This window comes from Boleophthalmus pectinirostris, unplaced genomic scaffold (genome assembly GCF_026225935.1).
Source record: "Boleophthalmus pectinirostris isolate CB_2022bp ecotype Guang Dong unplaced genomic scaffold, ASM2622593v1 HiC_scaffold_17, whole genome shotgun sequence".
Classification (NCBI taxonomy): domain Eukaryota; kingdom Metazoa; phylum Chordata; class Actinopteri; order Gobiiformes; family Gobiidae; genus Boleophthalmus; species Boleophthalmus pectinirostris.
The window spans coordinates 31,069,353-31,088,888 of NW_026571115.1; the positions used below are offsets into that span (position 1 = coordinate 31,069,353).

Below are 19,536 nucleotides of genomic sequence, written 5' to 3' on the forward strand. Positions count from 1 at the left end.
TAATCAAATATTTAGTTGTAGTTATGCCAGGGAATTTGTTAAAGATTAAGGTAACACTTTATAATAACTACACATTATTTAGCCTAAATAAAGCATGAACAAAGACTTAATTAATAATGATTCACGCTTAGTAAATGCTTAATAAAGCATAATTAGTCTTCACTTTAGAAAAGCTCTCAAAAAGACTTAACTAACAGATAACAGCTGCCTGAATTACCATTGCATTGTATTATTAGTAAATCATTCTCTCATAGTTTACAAATGATTAATAAATGCTGGTTAGTTCATGAGTAATTAAGTATGAAATAATTATGAGTAACTATTTACAACACAGGCAAATTAAGTGCAAGTGCTAATTAAGGTAGTAATTAAGTAGTTACTAAGTGTGAATCATTATTAATTAAGTCTTTGTTCATTATTAATTAAGCCTTTGTTCATGCTTTGTTAAGGCTAAATAAGGTGTAGTTATTATAAAGTGTTACCAAGATTAATTGTGTTTTGTGTCTTTGCTCAATGCCCACTATTGCCAACAGAGGGCGCCATACTCTTAACAGATTATTGCTCATATCATTTCAAAACTGCAAAACGAGATGCTCCAATGCCCATGTGATCAAAAGTTTTAAAAGTCTGTAAAAAAAAATCTGTTATTTTTTACCATTGAACTTCGAGTAAATGTGTGAAAAGATTAGAAAACGTTCACCAGTGAAAATACTCACCTAGCAGGTCGGCCCCCTCGTCCACATCACCTATGAGCCCCGTGCCGGCAGACGACAGCTCCTCGAACAGAGAGTCCTGTGTTCCGGTCAAACGCCTTGTTCTCGATGCCCTTTGTGGGAGTACTGGAAGAGACGAGCAGAAAAGAGGGAGTCATGAAGGTGTACGGAGCACGAAAAGACGGCACAAGATCTAAACCAGGACTGAACAAGATTAGAGACCAGTGCACCCTAATGTGCCCAATTTATGCCCCAATCACAGGCAAATGGGGGCGCTATGGGCAGTGTGTCTCTGTGCTGGACGTCTTTGTCAAAGGAGCGCTCTGATTGGTCAGGAGTTTCGATCCAGGCAACACCGTTTTGAGAGTTAACATTCATTGTTGACATGAGATTTTTCTGTTGATGTTATGCAGCACCATAAGTAAGAATGAGGCTTTTCCTGTTGTTTTCACCTGGCTCTAGTGGACACAGCTGTGATGCTGCAGGACACAGAGGAGGAACACTTCTGGCTCTTCCACAGGATCCGCTGACCCTCCCTGACCAGTGCACCTGTTAAACTGAACTGAGACCTTTGACTGAGACCCAAAGGGTATCTGTCTTTCTGTGTGCCGGTCATTAGGTTGGACTTTTTGACAGGGTTCCCACTCTTTTTCACAAAACTTCGAAACTTTTTCAGGACTTTTTCATGACCTAAAGTGAATTTCCCATGACTTTATGGCACCTACACGTGTAGAATTGACTTTTAGGGCTAGATATGAAATGTTAACCCTTTCCACTCACCTTATGATTTGGTATTAGTTTTTTTAACATTCAAAATACTGTCAGTTAGGAATGTAACAATAAAAAAAAATTGTGATATCGTATCGTCAAAGTTCTCACAATAATATCGTGGACCATCACAATATATCGAATTACAAGTCTCTTTGCTTAAATGAAGAGTTATGGTACAGCAATAGCTAAAAAAAAAAAAAAGACAGAGGGAACTACATCGACCATGATCCTTTGCTCCATTTCAGTGTAGACTACATGAAGAAATAACAGTTTAAGCACTTTTAAGTCTTAGTTATTTGGATAAGTCTTGTCAAGGCATTTTAAGAGAAAAAAAGTAGCATAACAGTTTTGTTAGCCTCCACAAAATATCGCAATAAATGTCGTACCGTGAAATGTATTTCGTGAAAACATCGTACAGGGAGATTTAGATATCATTACATCCCTAATCATGAGCCCCCCCACCATATCGCAATAAATATAGTACCATGAGGTTCATACCGTGACAATATCGTATCATGAAACTTGGATATCGTTACACCCCTACTGTCAGTCCGTAATTTTGTTGGACGATGGATTGGGTAAGAATTGGGTATTACTATGGCAGTCATGTCAGTAGTACAGTCCCACCTGCACGGTCTGTAGCCGATGAGGTCCATGTCCAGCTCCGGCGTGGACTCGATGATGTCCTGTACGTCCGAGCTGTCCTCATTCTCACCTAAACCTGCACAAACAAGTCAAAACAGAAAAATCAATGAGACACAAAAAATGACAATGCAAAGTTCATATGAATCACAAACATTTTACTCATCAAAACAGTGAAAATGTCAAATGTGTTGTATAAACGAGCTTCCTTCCTGTAAACAAGCAACAAAACTGTAACTCTGTCACAAAATAATTGAGTAAAATATACCAAAAAATACTCTTGGCAATATATTCATTGACATATTGATACACGATATCGATACTGAGTCATCACATTAAGTGATACGATATATCGATATTTCAATATTTTTGCACACCCCTAGTAGGGATATGAGTTCAGATCACAGACTGTATACCATATTTTCCGAACTATTGAGCGCACCTGAATATAAGCCGCATCAACTCAATTTTAACAAAATTGAGTCATTTCGTCACGTCAATGTCTCACCATCGACTCACTGATGCCGAGTTCACGTGCAGCAGCTCTGTTTCCTTCCTCAACAGCCATGTCAGTTGTCTTTAACTTAAAACCTGCATCATATGATTTTTTTCATGTGTTTTCCATGAGGAGCATGTGTGTATGAAGTGCAAAATAACTGTTCAAAACACAATCAAACTAGAATCTTCCTTGGCGCATCACCCCACGCTCTATTGCGCATGTCTCCTGCAGAAAGAGCCTCTGTCCTGTCTGTATCATGTCAGTGTCTTAGAGGATTTCTGCAGATTTCAGACTCTCTCGGAGGGCTTGGTTAGTTGTGTCAATCAGGTATGAGTGGATGTCCGGCTACTGAAGTTTGAGACGTTTCTTCTCGTCATTTATGCATACGGGTAAGACGTATCGCCCTCATTAATGTTCATTTAGCATCATAACTTATTTTCTCATATGGTGATAAACTGTTTGAGTGTGCTGACAACATCACTAACTAACACTTCAACTTCATGTGAACCCTAGATCCATGTGTAAACCGCACAGACAGCGGCGTTTTCTACACTCTATTGTGTTGCCAAAACATAGACTGTATATATGAATGGACAATGTGCCAAACAAAGAATCCGTCCATATATTTGCCGTATCGTTTTATTAACCGCAGGGTTCATAGTGTGATAAAAAAGTAGAGACTTATTGTGAAAGAATTTATGTGTTATTTTAAATATTATGAATCATTTAAAATCATAATCATTTGTGTGTGTGATTAAAGTTATCAACAATTGCGTTTTTGGGTTTTTCCATATGTATATCATATGTCCTAGTTCAAGAACTCCTGACTCATTAAACTAATCTACTGAGTCGCCCATGAGAAGACAGCTAAGGGTTTTTTCCCTCATGTGGTCAGCATAAGTTTTTGGGAGAAAACTGACCAAATTGTTTATCACCTGGAGCCTGTAATCAAGTGTGAAATGGGAGGGTGGTTTAGCCTAAAGATTGTTAGCATGTGATCATTGTAAACGTTGTGTGATATAACATAATGTACTGTATTGTTATCTGTGAAATGACTGCAATAAAACCTGCTGTTGGGAGGAGAGCTGGGAGAGTAGAGAGGCTCAGCCAGTGGTATTGACAGGCTCTGACAGCTCTCTCTCCCTTGCGCAAGTGATTACTTTTAACTGTCTCGTTTTGGTGTGTCTTTATTTAATGTAATTTGATGTCTTAGGGTAAATTCCCTGACACTTATAGTCCGGAAATTACAGTAGTTCACTTTTTTATACAGTGTGTGGTTCAGATTGAGCCCGATAAAATTTGGGTCAACCTCAGCTCTACCTCAGGCTTACATTATGGCATGTTTGACAGACTGGGTCGAGTGTTTTCTTTTAACACAAAAACGACTACACAAGTTTAATGTTCCACGTGAATGAAAAGAGCGACTTGTCCGTACCAACTGATTTGGAGCTGGTCCCGGGAGCAGCCTGCACCTCTGTACTCCTGCTCCCGTCCTCTCGCTGTGAGGTGGACTGTGAACCGGGCAGGTCTGAAAACTCGTCCTGCAAGAACAAAACACAGTTATTTAAGTGATCACTACTGGGATTTATTCAACTGCACATGATTCTCAGGGGATCTGCAGGGAAAAATGCAGCTGAAATTAAAAAACATCAAAATACATGAGCGACACAGAGCAACAGTGCTTCCCAACGTTTTGTCTTGCAAGCCAAAAATGTGATTTTGTTTACCGTTTTACATTTAAAGCTAAATAATCATCAAGTTTTTAGATATACTAAGTGACCTAGAAGTGATTTGCAATTAGTAGTAGTAATGGTAGTAATAGTAGTTTACTCAGTCAGTTAGTAGTAGTAGTAGTAGTAGTAGTAGTAGTAGTAGTAGTAGTTCAGTGAGTTCAGTGAGTAGTAGTTTATTTGGTCATTTGCATGTAGTGGTCATTGTAGTAGTAGTAGTAGTCGTCATAGTAGTAGTAGTCGTCATAGTAGTAGTAGTAGTAGTCGTCATAGTAGTAGTAGTCGTCATAGTAGTAGTAGTAGTCGTCATAGTAGTAGTAGTTGTAGTCTTCATAGTATTAGTAGTAGTCGTCATAGTAGTAGTAGTTGTAGTCTTCATAGTATTAGTAGTAGTCGTCATAGTTGTAGTAGTACATTCAGTCAGTAGTAGTTTATTTGGTCATTCGCACGTAGTAGTAGTAGTCGTAGTTGTCATAGTCGTAGTTGTCATAGTAGTAGTCGTAGTAGTAGTCGTAGTAGTAGTTGTAGTAGTAGTAGTCATAGTAGTAGTAGTAGTTGTAGTAGTAGTAGTTGTAGTAGTAGCAGCAGTAGCAGCAGTAGTAGTAGTCGTAGTAGCAGAAGCAGTCGTAGTAGTCGTAGTAGTAGTAGTAGTAGTTGTAGTAGTAGTAGTAGTAGTAGTAGTCGTAGTAGTAGTCGTAGTAGTAGCAGCAGTAGCAGCAGTAGTAGTAGTCGTAGTAGCAGAAGCAGTCGTAGTAGTCGTAGTAGTAGTAGTAGTAGTTGTAGTAGTAGTTGTAGTAGTAGTAGTCGTAGTAGTAGTAGTAGTTGTAGTAGTAGTAGTCGTAGTAGCAGAAGCAGTCGTAGTAGTAGTAGTAGTAGTAGTTGTAGTAGTAGTTGTAGTAGTAGTAGTCGTAGTAGTAGTTGTAGTAGTAGTAGTAGTTGTAGTAGTAGTAGTCGTAGTAGCAGAAGCAGTCGTAGTAGTCGTAGTAGTAGTAGTAGTAGTTGTAGTAGTAGTTGTAGTAGTAGTAGTCGTAGTAGTAGTCGTAGTAGTAGTCGTAGTAGTAGCAGCAGTAGTAGTAGTCATAGTAGCAGAAGCAGTCGTAGTAGTCGTAGAAGTCATAGTAGTAGTAGTTAATAGTAGTAGTAGTAGGCGTAGTAGTCATAGTAGTAGTAGTTAATAGTAGTAGTAGTAGGCGTAGTAGTCATAGTAGTAGTAGTTAATAGTAGTAGTAGTAGGCGTAGTAGTCATAGTAGTAGTAGTTAATAGTAGTAGCAGCAGTCGTAGTAGTCGTAGTAGCAGAAGCAGTCGTAGTAGTCGTAGTAGTTGTAGTAGTTAATAGTAGTAGTTAATAGTAGTAGTAGTAGGCATAGTAGTCATAGTAGTCGTAGTTGTAGTCGTCGTAGTAGTAGCAGTTTATTTGGTTATTTGCACTAATTCAAGATAAATAAGCTGAAATCTAAGTATAAATTTGTAATTAAAGTTTGTATTAAATATTCCACAAACCCCTAATGACCCGCGCACCCCAGGTTGGGAAACACTGCATTAACACTGCACAAAAACAAAACTCCATAAATCCAAACTGAGAAGAGCTACACTTAAGAACAGAAGAAACACTGCAGAAAATATATCAAATATAATCAAATGAATTAAACAGATCAAAAGTGCGAGGTAAATACTGCGGCGTTCACACACACAGCAAGAAATAATGACCACGATTTCAAAAGTACAGCACAAACACTCTACAAAACACGAAAAAGAACGCTAAAACTGTTCTAAGAGTGAGAAAAACTACAATGGCTTCATGATAAGTGTCGGAAAAGTGAAGTATAAGTATGGAGCAAATGTCAACGTGATACAATGTGATAATGCAGTAAAACGACATAAAGTGCTCGATGCAACCATGTACTTTTTTTTCAACAGAATTATTGGAATTTATACAACTGGCGTCAGGATTTTGGTTTTGCAATTGTCAGTGAAGATGTGACAATACGAGGATTTCACAGTCGAAAAAAAAAGGAACTACATTTTTATCGTTTTTTTGATTTTTAATTTAATAAACGTCAGAAATATATTCAGTAAATATAATCTAAGTAAATATACTGTAATGTTTCTAATGTTGATGTATTGTTAATCGCAAAAATATTTGGCGTTACTATTATGATCAGAAAACAGAATTGGCCCCATCTCTCATTTGTTTAGTTTTTTTGGTTTTTGGTTTTGGATGTACTTTATTTATTTGGAAAATAAGCTTGTTGGTTTTTTTGATCTTTGTTCCAATTAGAGCATGGAAACCCAACCGAAGTTCAAAAGATCAGAGCACTGCACTTCTAGTCAAAACTGTGTTGTTATTATTATTTGTAAAATGTGGTGCAAAAACGTCAGAGACATGATTTGTAAAGCATAAAAGATTGGCGATTAAGTCCACAGGAAGCAGAGTCTCGATCGCTAATCTGCAGCTTCACCTCGATCCGTGCGCTGTGTGGATGTAAACAAACACACGTGAGGAACTACTCTGGCCTTTTTACTTTTAAATAAAGCCTCAAACTGGATTCACAGCAAGGTTTTGTGAACTGGATGTCATTATTTGAGGAGGACAATTTCTATGGATAATGTGGATGAGATGCTGCACTTTAAATTTACCACTTTACGAGAGGTGAGGAATAAAGTCTTCTCATTATTTTCACTTTATCGCAAGTTTGTATTTTGCGTCTCTGTGTCCGTTAGAGGAACACTAACAACATCCTATGTGTGTCATTATTAGTCCTATGAAAATAGTGTGATTTTAATTGTGTCTGGTTTGGACACAAATATCTTAATGCTTATCCGGCTTGGGTCGGATTTGATCACTGCTCTGTCGGACGTGGGCCAGGCTTGGACAGAAAATTTTGGCCCAATTCACACTCCATTTCCAATCAGTTCCAATGCTGAAATCCTGTGTGTTTAAGCATGAAATGCCTTTCTCTGATCTGAACGGGCACTACCTAAACCCAGCACTTTGCAGCTCAGTGAGGGAATTCTGGAAGTTCTGAGTTTATTTATCTATTTATTTATTTTTCATTTTTCATTCTACATTTGCATTTTTTTTTTTTGTAACTTACCTAAATAAATGCCTGTCAAAATAAAATGAAAAAAATATATTTGGCTATATAACTTTTTCTTTTTTGTTCTAACTTAAATCTTTTGACCCAGTATTTTGTTGACAATAAGTGGGCTGTAATTGTTAGTTTTGCTCTTAAATACTACATTTTTACAGTGCAGGTTTCAACTGCATTGTTTTTAAAGTGGAAGTCTGAACAATTTAAGGACATTGTGAATGAAATACAGTGCACACCGACTTCCTGCTTAGGCTGCCACCTTATCTTGCCACTTGTTTTACTTGTACTTGTCTACTGGAACTAGCCTGATTCGTCTGACCTCACAGTATTGAATTTGTTCACTTGACAGTACGCGGGTACTTTTTTTTTATTTAACCAATCGCTGCTATTTGGTCGTGACATATGTAATGCACCACAACAGAACTAACTGGTATATTAAGCTTTTTCCAAATCCCATAGGAAGAAAAGGAGGACAATAACATCTTTCCCCTTGATAAAATTCACCAAACATTCTCTTTGTTCCGGCTTTAAATCCTCGATCTCAGGAATCGTTGCCAAACACAGAATGTCTGGCTCTTCACTGATTGGCTAGTGCCTGAACTTGCACTTCCGGGATTTTTGCGAACCGTCTAGTGCAGGGGTGTCCAAACTTTTTTCATCAAGGGCCACATATCTAAACACAGACGAAGCAGAGAGCTGTTCAAGGGCTGTAGACTGGTGCTCAGTACAGTGAATAAATGAAATATGTGCATGTTTAACACGTTACAATGAGCCATCAGTCTTTCGTGCTAAGATCCTTAAAATCACAAACGAAATATTAAATATTCGCTTTCTGAAGGTAGATTTTCAAAAAAACTGCAGTAATTTATTTTTTTTTTTTAACTGAGGCAAGGTAATTTGGGCCAATTCACCTGGAAGCCTGAGGGCCAAGAAAAATTTGTCTGAGGGCCGCATTTGGCCCCCGGGCCGTAGTTTGGACATGCCTGGTCTAGTGTATTTTGATTCCTGACCTAGTCGCTGGCAAGAAATGAAATTGAGCGGAGGCACTAGGTGGCACCAGCCTGGCTAGACCGGAACTGCTAAATACACTAAATGTACTTTTTAATATTGCTTATTTATTATTATTGTTCTTGTCTCTTTTAATCACTGGGGAACAAATTTCTTTCGGTCATGTGTTTCTCTCGGATGCTTGAACAACAAATAAATAACCTTGAACCTTTTAGCCATGATGGCAGTGATTATGACAATTGTAAAACGCTGTCAAAATATTATTACCGTCAAAACTGTACATCCTTAACACCGGGATAAGGTTGCATGGAGCACGGATCTGGTTATGAAACACCACAGAGCCAATGTGTGTGAAAAGAGTGAGTCCATGAGAGCACAGAATGACACAGCAGCGGTGCGTTTGAACAGAGGAACCAGCGCAGCGGATGAGTCTACAAGAACACACAGACACCACAGTGCCCCCTACAGGCCACACAGAGGTACTACCCCCCTTCACCTTGCAGTCGTCGGCCAGAGAAGAGCCCCAGGGGGTGGAGTCCTGCGCGGGCTTACCCTCCCTTTCCCTGGGGAGCTCCGTGAAGTCCAGCTGAGAGGAGAGGAGGTAAAGGGGAGAGGGACAGTGAAGCCGGGCATAGATGTAAAAAAAAGCGAGGCGTGTCATTGGAATGGATGGAGCAGAGTTATCGGAACAAAAGTCAGCGTAGTGTCATAAAATGTTCTTGATGCTACTGGTGGGAATAACAAGAAATTATAGTTTGTTGTCACGCAAAATTGATGTTTGTGGATTGATTAATGTCCTCAAAAACAGACCTGGAGTTGTGTTTTGTTTCATTCACACATGTTTGAGTAAAGCTTTATTATCACCGTGAAATACCAAATAATAGCCCGGGCGTTTATTTGTTTCAGTCACTTAACAGACCAGGCTTTTATTTGAGACCAGGCGGCAATTTGGGGCAGGTGATTAATTCCTTCCTCACAAAACTGGGAAAATATGGTACAGTCACCCCTCGTGTTTCACCTTTCGCGGCCTCGCAGTTTCACGGATTTTTTTGGTGAAATTTTGCATGCTGATTGGTTAAAGGATTGAAGACCATTGTTAATCAATCTTCTCCGTGCCTTGTCTCCTGCACAGTACAGAATGTGTTCAGCTTGTGAAATGTACATAAATGTTGGATCTCTAACAGTGTGATTCTGAAGTGCTGTATGTTGGCAAGTTTTCTCCCCGACAAAACCCACAATGTCGACGAAACGTTCTGCACCGACAAAGGCTCCTGCGGTCGCACCCAAAAGGCAGAATAAGATGCAAACTATCGCACAAAAAGTTAGACTTCTGGACAAGCTGAAAGAAGGGAGAAGTTACGCGGCTGTAGAAGAGTCCGGCACCGGGGACGGGCAAATCGTTGCTGAAACGGGCGGGTTTTAACGTTCTGGAATTTTATGGGTGGGTATGTGAGCGGGTAGTGATTACACACAGGCAGGTCAGGACTAAACCAGGACTAAACCAGGACTGAACCAGGACTGAACCAGGACTGAACCAGGACTGAACCCCAGATTAACCCCAGACTAACCCCAGACTAACCCAGACTAACCCAGACTAACAGGACTGAACCAGGACTAGACCAGGACTAAACCAGGACTGAACCAGGACTAGACCAGGACTAGACCAGGACTACTGACCAGGACTAGACCAGGGACTAAACCAGGACTAAGACCAGGACTAGACCAGGACTAGACCAGGACTAGACCAGGACTAGACCAGGACTAGACCAGGACTAAACCAGGACTAAACCAGGACTAAACCAGGACTGAACCAGGACTAGACCAGGACTAGACCAGGACTAGACCAGGACTAGACCAGGACTAACCAGGACTAAACCAGGACTAAACCAGGACTAAACCAGGACTGAACCAGGACTGAACCAGGACTGAACCAGGACTAAACCAGGACTAAACCAGGACTGAACCCCAGACTAACCCCAGACTAACTCAGGACTGAACCAGGACTAAACCAGAACTAACTCAGAACTAACTCAGAACTGAATCAGGACTAACCCAGGACTAACCCAGGACTAACCCAGGACTAACCCAGGACTAACTGTCTGGACGGGCTCCGACTCTCAGCGGTGCGCCCACGTAGACCGTTGGGTGACCGCAGGCGAAAGCACCGGTGCAGATCATGGAGCTAAGTGTAGCTCCACTGGTGCAGGGGTTCTTGAGTCCTGGTTCAGTCCTGGTTCAGTCCTGACCCGCAAGTAAAATCCCAGAACATTAAAACCAGCCCGTTTCAGCAACTATTTGTTTATACCTGACCCGGTGCAGGACTCTGACGTGAGAAAATACAGAGGTTGGCGTCGCAGGAGCAGCTCTGGTGTAAATTGAAGCTTTAAAAAGTACACGCACGTATGCACCTCTGCCTACAAAACATGCTGCTGTCGCTCCTGGTGTAAATTCTGGGTAAAGATTAATTTCTGTTCTATGACTTTTTGTACCAATACCTGCTCAAATGAGTATCTAGTTTCTGTACTCATTTCAGTATCGATTAGCATCAGATTTTCGACATCCCTATTGGTTATACTTTAAGGTTTTGTGAGAATATCTTGATCACAATTTAACTAGATAGAAAATCTGCTTTGTCACGTCAGACATTATAAACCAGGGATGTGTTCTTCCATGATTCATAATAGTAAATACTCATGTAAAGACAGGGATGACACGAGAACCAATCAGAACGCAGAGAGCTCTCCTCTGGCCTCCAGCCATACAGCGACTCATCTCCCACAATGCACTGCAGCACAAGCCTCCGTCCCAGTTTCAGCAGAGAAAGAAGAGACAGAGGGACGGAATAATGTGGCACGACCCTTAAGGAATTACTTACACACAAAGGAGCTGAATATTTCTTAGCAGTTGTAAGGAAATAATTGGAGAGTATAGAGCCACAGAATAGTGCCCTTGTAGATAATTTATTTATTTTTTCATTTTTTGAGGGTTTAAAGATATAAGAGAAGATAAGCAGCTGGGAAGAACCATTGGGGAAATAAATAAATACATAAATAAATAAATATATAATTTATATTTTTATCTCAGTTTATATTTTGGTAAGCAAACTTAAATGTGGATCATTACAAAACAATAAGAAAACAAGACTACATAAATCCATTACAATAAATAAATTAAATAAAAACAAATAAATAGTAAAAAATAAATAATAAATAAATAATAAAAAATAAATAAATAAATAAATAAATAAATAATATAATTAAGTAATATAAATAAATAAAAATTAAATTAAATTAAATTAATTGGTTTTCAAGACCATATCAAAAAGATTACATAAATTTAAATAAAATAAATAAATAATAAATAAACTAACAAATAAATAAATATTCAATAATAAAATTTAATTTAAAAAAAATTAATTAATGCAAAATAAAAAACAAATAAATTAATCATCTTTCAAAACAATAACAAAACAAGATTACATAAATAAATAAAAATTTTGTAATAATTGAATACAAAAAAATCTAATTAAATAAATAATTATTAATTAAATTAATTGGCTTCCAATATCTTCTCATTAAGATTTTTTGTGTGTGGATCAATGCAAAACTAAATTAAATTAAATTAAATTAAATTAACTGGCTTTCAATATCTATTTTTCAGAAAGTCAGTGAGGAAAATGAATGAGGACTTTTGTGTATTACTTGTGTATTATTATCGACACCAAAAATAATCTTGACTGTATATCATTTCTGCATCCATCTGAACCTGTCATCCGTAGTTTTGTGTTGATTATTTGTGCACATATAAACCATTTGTAAAGTCACTTCTCGTGTATGTCGACATTCGCTGCTGCACCTGTCTCGGCGTTGGGCACAGGGAGGAGGCAGAGACAAAGATGGCCCTGTCAGATCTGCGATAAAACGAGCCTGAGCTCATCCTAGCTTCATCAAAGAGGCTATTTTTACAAGCAGCAAACACAAACCTGCTTCTGTTACATCGCCTGGAGAAACTGTCACGAAATACAAGATTTCTTCATTTTAAACCACAAAACTGTACTACATTTTTCCCCTTGTACTGCAGCAAAACTGTCTTGAGTAAGCAGCTCTTGTGGTCCAAATAAGTCAGCTGTGTGCCATCTGTATCTCATTATCACGAGTTTTATTGGTGGAAATCAGAAGGTTCGCAGTAGCATGCTAGTTGTTAGCTTTATGATCACATAAAATGGCCGCTCTGGTCTCTGAAACTTGTGTATGGCGCATATAAACTCATTACGGTGAATAATTAGGATTCTAGTTTTGTTTTTCACATTTTTAAGACAGAAAAAAATCAGGTAAGAGTGCCTTTTGTTTGCCAACATATGTGACTGATTATTTTGGCAGTTAATTATCATTTATGACTGCCATTTGGAGAAAATAAATACATTTTGAGAAAGCTGTGTCTTATTTTTACCGTCTTAAAAATGTGAAAATTTGCACTATAAGGTGCACTTAAAATCCTTTAATTTTCTCAAAAATCGACAGTGCGCATTATAATCCAGTGCGCCTTATGTATTAATTCTGGTTGTGCTTACTGACCTCGAACTGATTTTATGTGGTACACGCCGCTCAAAAATCTGTCAAAATCTGTCAAAGTACAACTTTGGTAATCTACGAAGCCGCGCCACTTGATAGATTGTCGGAGCATTACAGCGACTGTAGTCAGGAGCCTCGCGGAGTCCGACAGAAGTTGAACCGTATCAGTGCACAAGGAGCGAGCCGTTTTTTTCAGAGCTTATAGTTTATGCAAATGAGCCATGTGGTTTTAAGTTTTGTTTCTGTAAAACGTAAACAAATGTGCGTAAAGCTGCATTAAACACATGATTACTCAATGTACCTGTATATTTGAGTTGTCCTCGTAAGAGATTAAAAAAAAAAAAATTAAATTATCCACCCACATTCACATTTATAATCCACATTCACCAAGACATGGAGGCAACGCCGGGCGAGTTACGCCACAATCTACCGATGGCTCGTGGACGTCTGGACTAAGGATCAGTCTCAAGTGTCGTCCATTTGTTTCGTTTAATGTGCCTTATAATCCGGTGCAATTTATGTATGAAAATAGACAAGAGAATTCAACATCATTGATATTGCGCTTTATCGTCCCAAAAAATACGGTACTTCCTACTTTGCAGACTACAAGTGAATTCTAATTAAACACAGACAGCACACAACAGTTTCATTTTGACCCCAAAAGCTGATTTTACAGTGTATTTCTACTGGAGTAAAACAGTTTCTTAGTACATGACGCTCTTCTGTATTTTAAAAATCCATAGTGCACCAGAAAATAAAGCCCTTGCGCCCTCTGCTGGAGTTGGATATTGCAGTTACATCACAACCACACCAGCAATAAACAATATCTTTTGTCAATTATGGACCGTATTATTAAAAAAAAAAAAAATGGATTCAGTTTTGAGCACATACCTTGAGGCTGGTGTTGGAGCGGTCCTGGGCGGGGTCGGTGAACCTCCAGCCCTCTGTGGCCGGAGTCTCCGCTCTGGCCTTGGGGTCCGGGATGAGCAGAGAGGAGGCGCCAGACGAGGGGAAGATGCCCAAGGACAGCGGCCGTTCCCTCCTGGACGCGACAGATGGAACGAAATCAATACACACTCAGCTTTAGGGAGACATGCTCTGCTAAATGGACTTCTTAAAGCTTTTAACATTTCAGGTCGTATAAGCCACTTCGACAGCCATTTTAGTTTCAAGGCAAAGACGTGTGTAGGTAAGTGCCTTGCCCGAGGACACAACAGCAATAAGAACTAGTTCAGAGTCACCCAAACCAGAGACCTTTTTCGCAATGGCCGGAAGTGCCGCTCTGTAGGTTTGCGTAACTTCCGGTTAATGTTTTTCTATGGCAAAATATCTCTGGAAATGTCTTCCGTATTTTCCACCAGCTTTATAAATCTGCCCCTTCACCAAATCTTCATCCAATAAGGCCGACAAAGGATAAACATGAAGAATTTATCCACAACTATCAAGGTAAGAAAGACAAAAACTTAACTGCAAACAACGACGAGCATTAGAGAACTGCTTGTCAGCAAAACTAAAATTATGGTCATGAATAACGTAATTCATTAATAAGTAACTTGTTAACTCAGACTGATTTTAGAATTAAAATAAAAAAAATGTATTTCATGATGTAAATATTAACATAGACAGAGAGATTTGCACAGTTTAAATGCTACAGATGTTGCTACAGATTACATGTCTCACATTTAAACTGCACAAATTTATCCGTCTGTGTTAATATCCACATCATGAAATCAAGTTCACAAGTTACTTATGTTTTATTCATGACCATAATGTTAGTTTTGTTCAATAGTTCACTAATGCGTCGTTGTTGTTCACCTTTAGGTTTTCATCTTTCTTACCTTGATAGTTGTGGATAAATTCTTCATGGACAGAATATGTTTTTTGTCGATCTTGTTGGATGAAGATTTGGTGATGCGTAGGGGTGTGCAAAAATACTGAAATATTGAAATATCGATTATTATATTTCATCGTTAAATGTGATGATACAGTATTGATATTGTGGGCTGCTGTATCGAGTATTTTTTTTGGTATATTTTACTAAATTATTTTGTTACAGCTACAGTTTTGTTGTTTGTTCTGAGGAAGGAAACTTAGGCGACACATTTGACATTTTCACTGTTTTGAGGATTAAAATGTTTGTGTTTCATATGAACTTTGCACAAGAAGTGGTTTAACAAAGACTTTTAGTATCACAGCCATGATTTATTTTTATTGAATCGTATCAAATCGTTTTGAAATATATCGTGTTGAATCGTATTGAACTGAAAGTGCACTGTATCGAGTAGGGGTGTGCAAAAATATAAAAATATCGATATATCGTATTGTTTACTGTGATGATACAGTATCAATATCGTGGGCTGCTGTATCGATATATCACCAAGAGCATTTTTTGGTATATTTTACTAAATTATTTTGTTACAGAGCTACAGTTTAGAGGAAGAAAACTCTTTTATGCGACACATTTGACATTTTCACTGTTTTGAGGATTAAAATGTTTGTGTTTCATATGAACTTTGCACAAGAAGTGGTTTAACAAAGACTTTTAGTATCATAGCCTTGACTTAGCCTTTATTTTGTACTGAATCGTATCGAATCAATTTGAAAAATATCGTACCAAATCGTATTGAATTGAAAGCTCAGGGTATAGAGATATGTGTCGTATTTTGGCCTACATATCGAGGTATGTATCGTATCGGCAACTTCGTAATGATACCCAGCCTTAGTATCGAGATATGTATTGTATCGTGGCCTATGTATCGAGGTATGTATCGCATCGGCAACTTCTCGATGATACCCAGCCCTAGTGATGGGGTAGATTTATGAAGCTGGTGGAAAATACACAAGATGTTTATTTCCACAGACATTTTGCTACAGGAAAAATATTAACCGTAAGTTCCGCTCACCCTACAGCGGGGCACTTCCGACCGTTGCGAAAAAGCTCTATGGCACAGGTGTCAAACATAAGGCCCGGGGGCCAGATCCGGCCCTCCAAGACCTTTAATCTGGCCCTCAGCTGACTTTCTACTAAAATATTGTAATTATATTTTCTATTAAAATATTGTTAATTTTCTGTGGTGTTTATCACAGCAGCGTCTCCAGCGTCTCTGTACGTGGCCCCTCCCACCAGAGCAGCACAAATGAAGACTTGTCTCTTTCCAAACGCTCATAAAGGACGATCGTTTTGACTGTTGACCATGACACCCTCATCAGAAAAATGTTAAAATAAAAAAAGTGGAGATGAGTGCAGGATTTTCCAAGAAAAATTGACTTATTCCTGTTTACATACAAGTTCATGTTAAAACCTTGTGTTGAAATTATATTTTTCTTACAGTTCATCAAAAAGATTTCTGTAATAGATTTGTGTTTCTCTGCACAATATTTAAAGTTATTGTTATTTTTGGGGTTTATATGAAATGAGTTTTCTGATCCGGCCCCTTTGAGATCAAAGTAGGTTGGATACGGCCCCCGGACCAAAATGAGTTTGACACCCCTGATCTATGGTTTGAGTGGGCACGTGGTCATCCAATAAACTCGATGGTTGATGGTTTGATTCCTACTAGCTTTAACTAGGTCTTACTGCTGTTGTGTCCTCGGGCAAGGCACTTACCTACACATTTACCTACAAACTGAAAGCCTAACACTGCACATATTTCCTACAATTGTTTTGAAACATATATTCCATATTATCACGTTTAATAAGTTTAATTTCCTTTGCTCCCTATGCTAAGTGACTTCCACTTCAGAGCGCCATCACAACACAATCAGCACGCATCCCGCTAATGAAACTACTGCAAATCGCGTCAGGTTTGTGAAGCTGTAGTGTAAAATTTTGTGTCACGTTCATGAAAAATTGTCGCGTTGGAGCACGGGTGACGCAGTTTTGCGGGCTGAGCTTTGGATGCGATCGTACCGCTAACCGTAACGGGGGTTTGAATAGGCCGAGAGATCCCTAGATTACTCAGACATGCACGGATGACGTCTACAACCTCTTCAGGCACGTTTTTGACGGGGGAACAATGTTATAACGGGGTAGAAAAACTCAGAAATCAGTACTTACCGGACTCTGGCCACGGCGCTGTTCTCGGAGGCGTCGCTGACCTGCTGCAGTTTGACCCGCTCCACGTGCTCCATGTAGTTGTGGATCATCTGGAACACGCAGAAGGAAACGTTAAGAAATATGACTTTTATGGATATTACAGGAAGAATAATGAATGAATGAATGATGAATATAGCCAAATGTCAACTTTCTTTTTACTTTACCTCTGTGTGTCTCTGGTGGAGGGAGTTGTATTCCTTTTTCAGCTCCAGTTCTCGCTCTTCTAACCTGCTGACTGAAAACAACCAAAAGTTTAATTAAATTGGATTACAAATAAACAAAATTATAATTCTTCCTATTATCCTTCTCTGTTATCAGTGTTAATTTTGTCTGTTTTTATTGTTATTTCCACTTAAACCGCTGACAGATAAATTATAAAAACTGAAAAACTACACAAAAATCTATGTTTTTTTTTTTCTTCATCTTGTCAACTATTTGATAAAAGGGAGGAAATATTAGGGTCTTTCTCACCAATAATTAATGGCTTAACAATAATTTTCAGTTTCAAGTGCGGGAATAAAATCGACAAAATTAGCAACAAGACACATTTCAACAAATAAAACCATACTAAAACTAAAAATAATTGGACTAAAATCTTGACTTAAACTAAAATATTGAAATGTTGAAACAAACAAAAACTTCCTGTCAAATTTTTTATTAAAATTTTTAAATCGTGGTTAAGTAACACTACTGCTACTGTCTCTTTAAAGTTGAATGTGGAAAAAGCAGATTAGGACTTTGATCTGAAGTGTCACGTGTTATGAATGGAATGAATGATTGACAGCTCTAATACAGGTACAACTGGGGCAATGTGTGGGAAAAACTGTCACTGTCCTCGTATTGATTAGGGATGTAACAATAACTGAAATATCGTGACATTGTACCGTCAAAAGTCTCAATAATATCGTGGACCATCACAATATAGTGAATTACAAGTCTGATTGCTTAATTTCATCGTTACGGTGCAGCAGTAGCCAAAACAACAGAGGGAACTACATAGACCATGATCCTTTGCTCTGTTTCAGTGCAGACCACATAAAGAAATAACTGCCATAAGCACTTTTAAATCTTAGTTCTTTGGATTAAATCTTGTCAAGGCATTTTAAGAGGAAAAAGTAGAATATTCACATTGTTGTTCGCCTCTACAAAACATCGAAATAAAAGATGCATGAAAATATCGTACTGAAAAATTTGGATACCGTTACATCCCTAGGATTGATCGGTGGCAATATTAAATCAGATTTTAAATTTTAAATTCATTTTTTCATTAACACCATGTAACTTTCTGCCCGATTCCCTGGACTGTTAAAGCCATACGTTGGTTCTCCATGGAGGTAGACACATTTTATGCCAGACTGTCGAAGGCCAAAGCCAAAGAAACACCATCTCCATAGAAACAAGCAGGAGAAGGCCAAGTGAGTGTCAGGTTTGTGGAGATGCAAGCCCACTCAGTTTTTCCATCCAGTTTTTTTTTTTTTTTTTTTTTTCATTGTTTGCCAAAAAAGTTGTACAATGGGGCATAAATGTTGCACTATTTAGCTTTTTGGTTGGGAATCCGTTACCTATTGTTTCTACGGATATGTCATTGCTCTGCCTGGAATGTTCCACAGTATGACATTAAACAGCTTTACCTTATTTATTCAATTACATGTGGTTTTATAGCTCAGAAATACCTAGAAAAACAAGTATTCTGACTGTGAGCGGGTTGTCTCTGCACAGATCTGACCTGTAACTTGGCCTGGTTTGGTCTCCATGAAGATAGAAAAGGTTTAAAATAATAACATGATTCACACGGATGTCACTTTTCACATATTTACAATCTGATAACCCCAGAAATTAGATCATGATCAGACATAGCCACTTTTCATCCAACTCACTGCACGTTAGAACTGAGATTGTGAGTGAGCTTTTTCCCACGTGTATCAGCCAATGACATTTGATTTCCTAATCCACCAATAAGAAGGCGGTGAGCTCTGTCGTATTAAAGGGGTGGGTTTAACCAAAAGCCTTTAATCCCATTACTGTAACACAGAACTCATCCGCGTAAAGAGAGACTGGAACGCAAGGAAATATACGGAGATTCGGATGAGCTGCAATTCAAAGAAGTGGGAGTTTTTAATTGATTTAAAAAGAAAAACACTTTTGGGACGACAGGGGAAACTGGAGAGCCTGGTCGAAATCCACTGTGACACAGGGCACACTGGCATTTCCTCAAAAGTGCAGATTTTTACTGTCCTAAAAACGTGAAAAATAGAACTAGAATCATTTTAAACAGTTTACAGTGGTCCAAAGTTATTCCTCATTTACATTATGCATTCCGAGCCTCGTAATTATCCACAGCAATGGGCTTATAAGTGCTTTTCATAACTTTAAGAGGCCAGAGTGGGGCAGTCATGGTAAAGCTGACAACAAC

General features: G+C 38.5%; 1 protein-coding gene across 1 annotated transcript in view; it reads right to left on the minus strand.

The window, feature by feature from the left end:
* Positions 1 to 19,536, minus strand: part of spag9a (sperm associated antigen 9a) — a 55,991-nt gene that overhangs the window by 27,001 nt on the left and 9,454 nt on the right. The window contains 7 exon segments of the mRNA XM_055152887.1: positions 717 to 792; positions 794 to 839; positions 2,112 to 2,205; positions 4,061 to 4,166; positions 13,919 to 14,069; positions 17,085 to 17,173; positions 17,288 to 17,358. Coding sequence (XP_055008862.1) covers positions 717 to 792; positions 794 to 839; positions 2,112 to 2,205; positions 4,061 to 4,166; positions 13,919 to 14,069; positions 17,085 to 17,173; positions 17,288 to 17,358 — 633 coding nt within the window.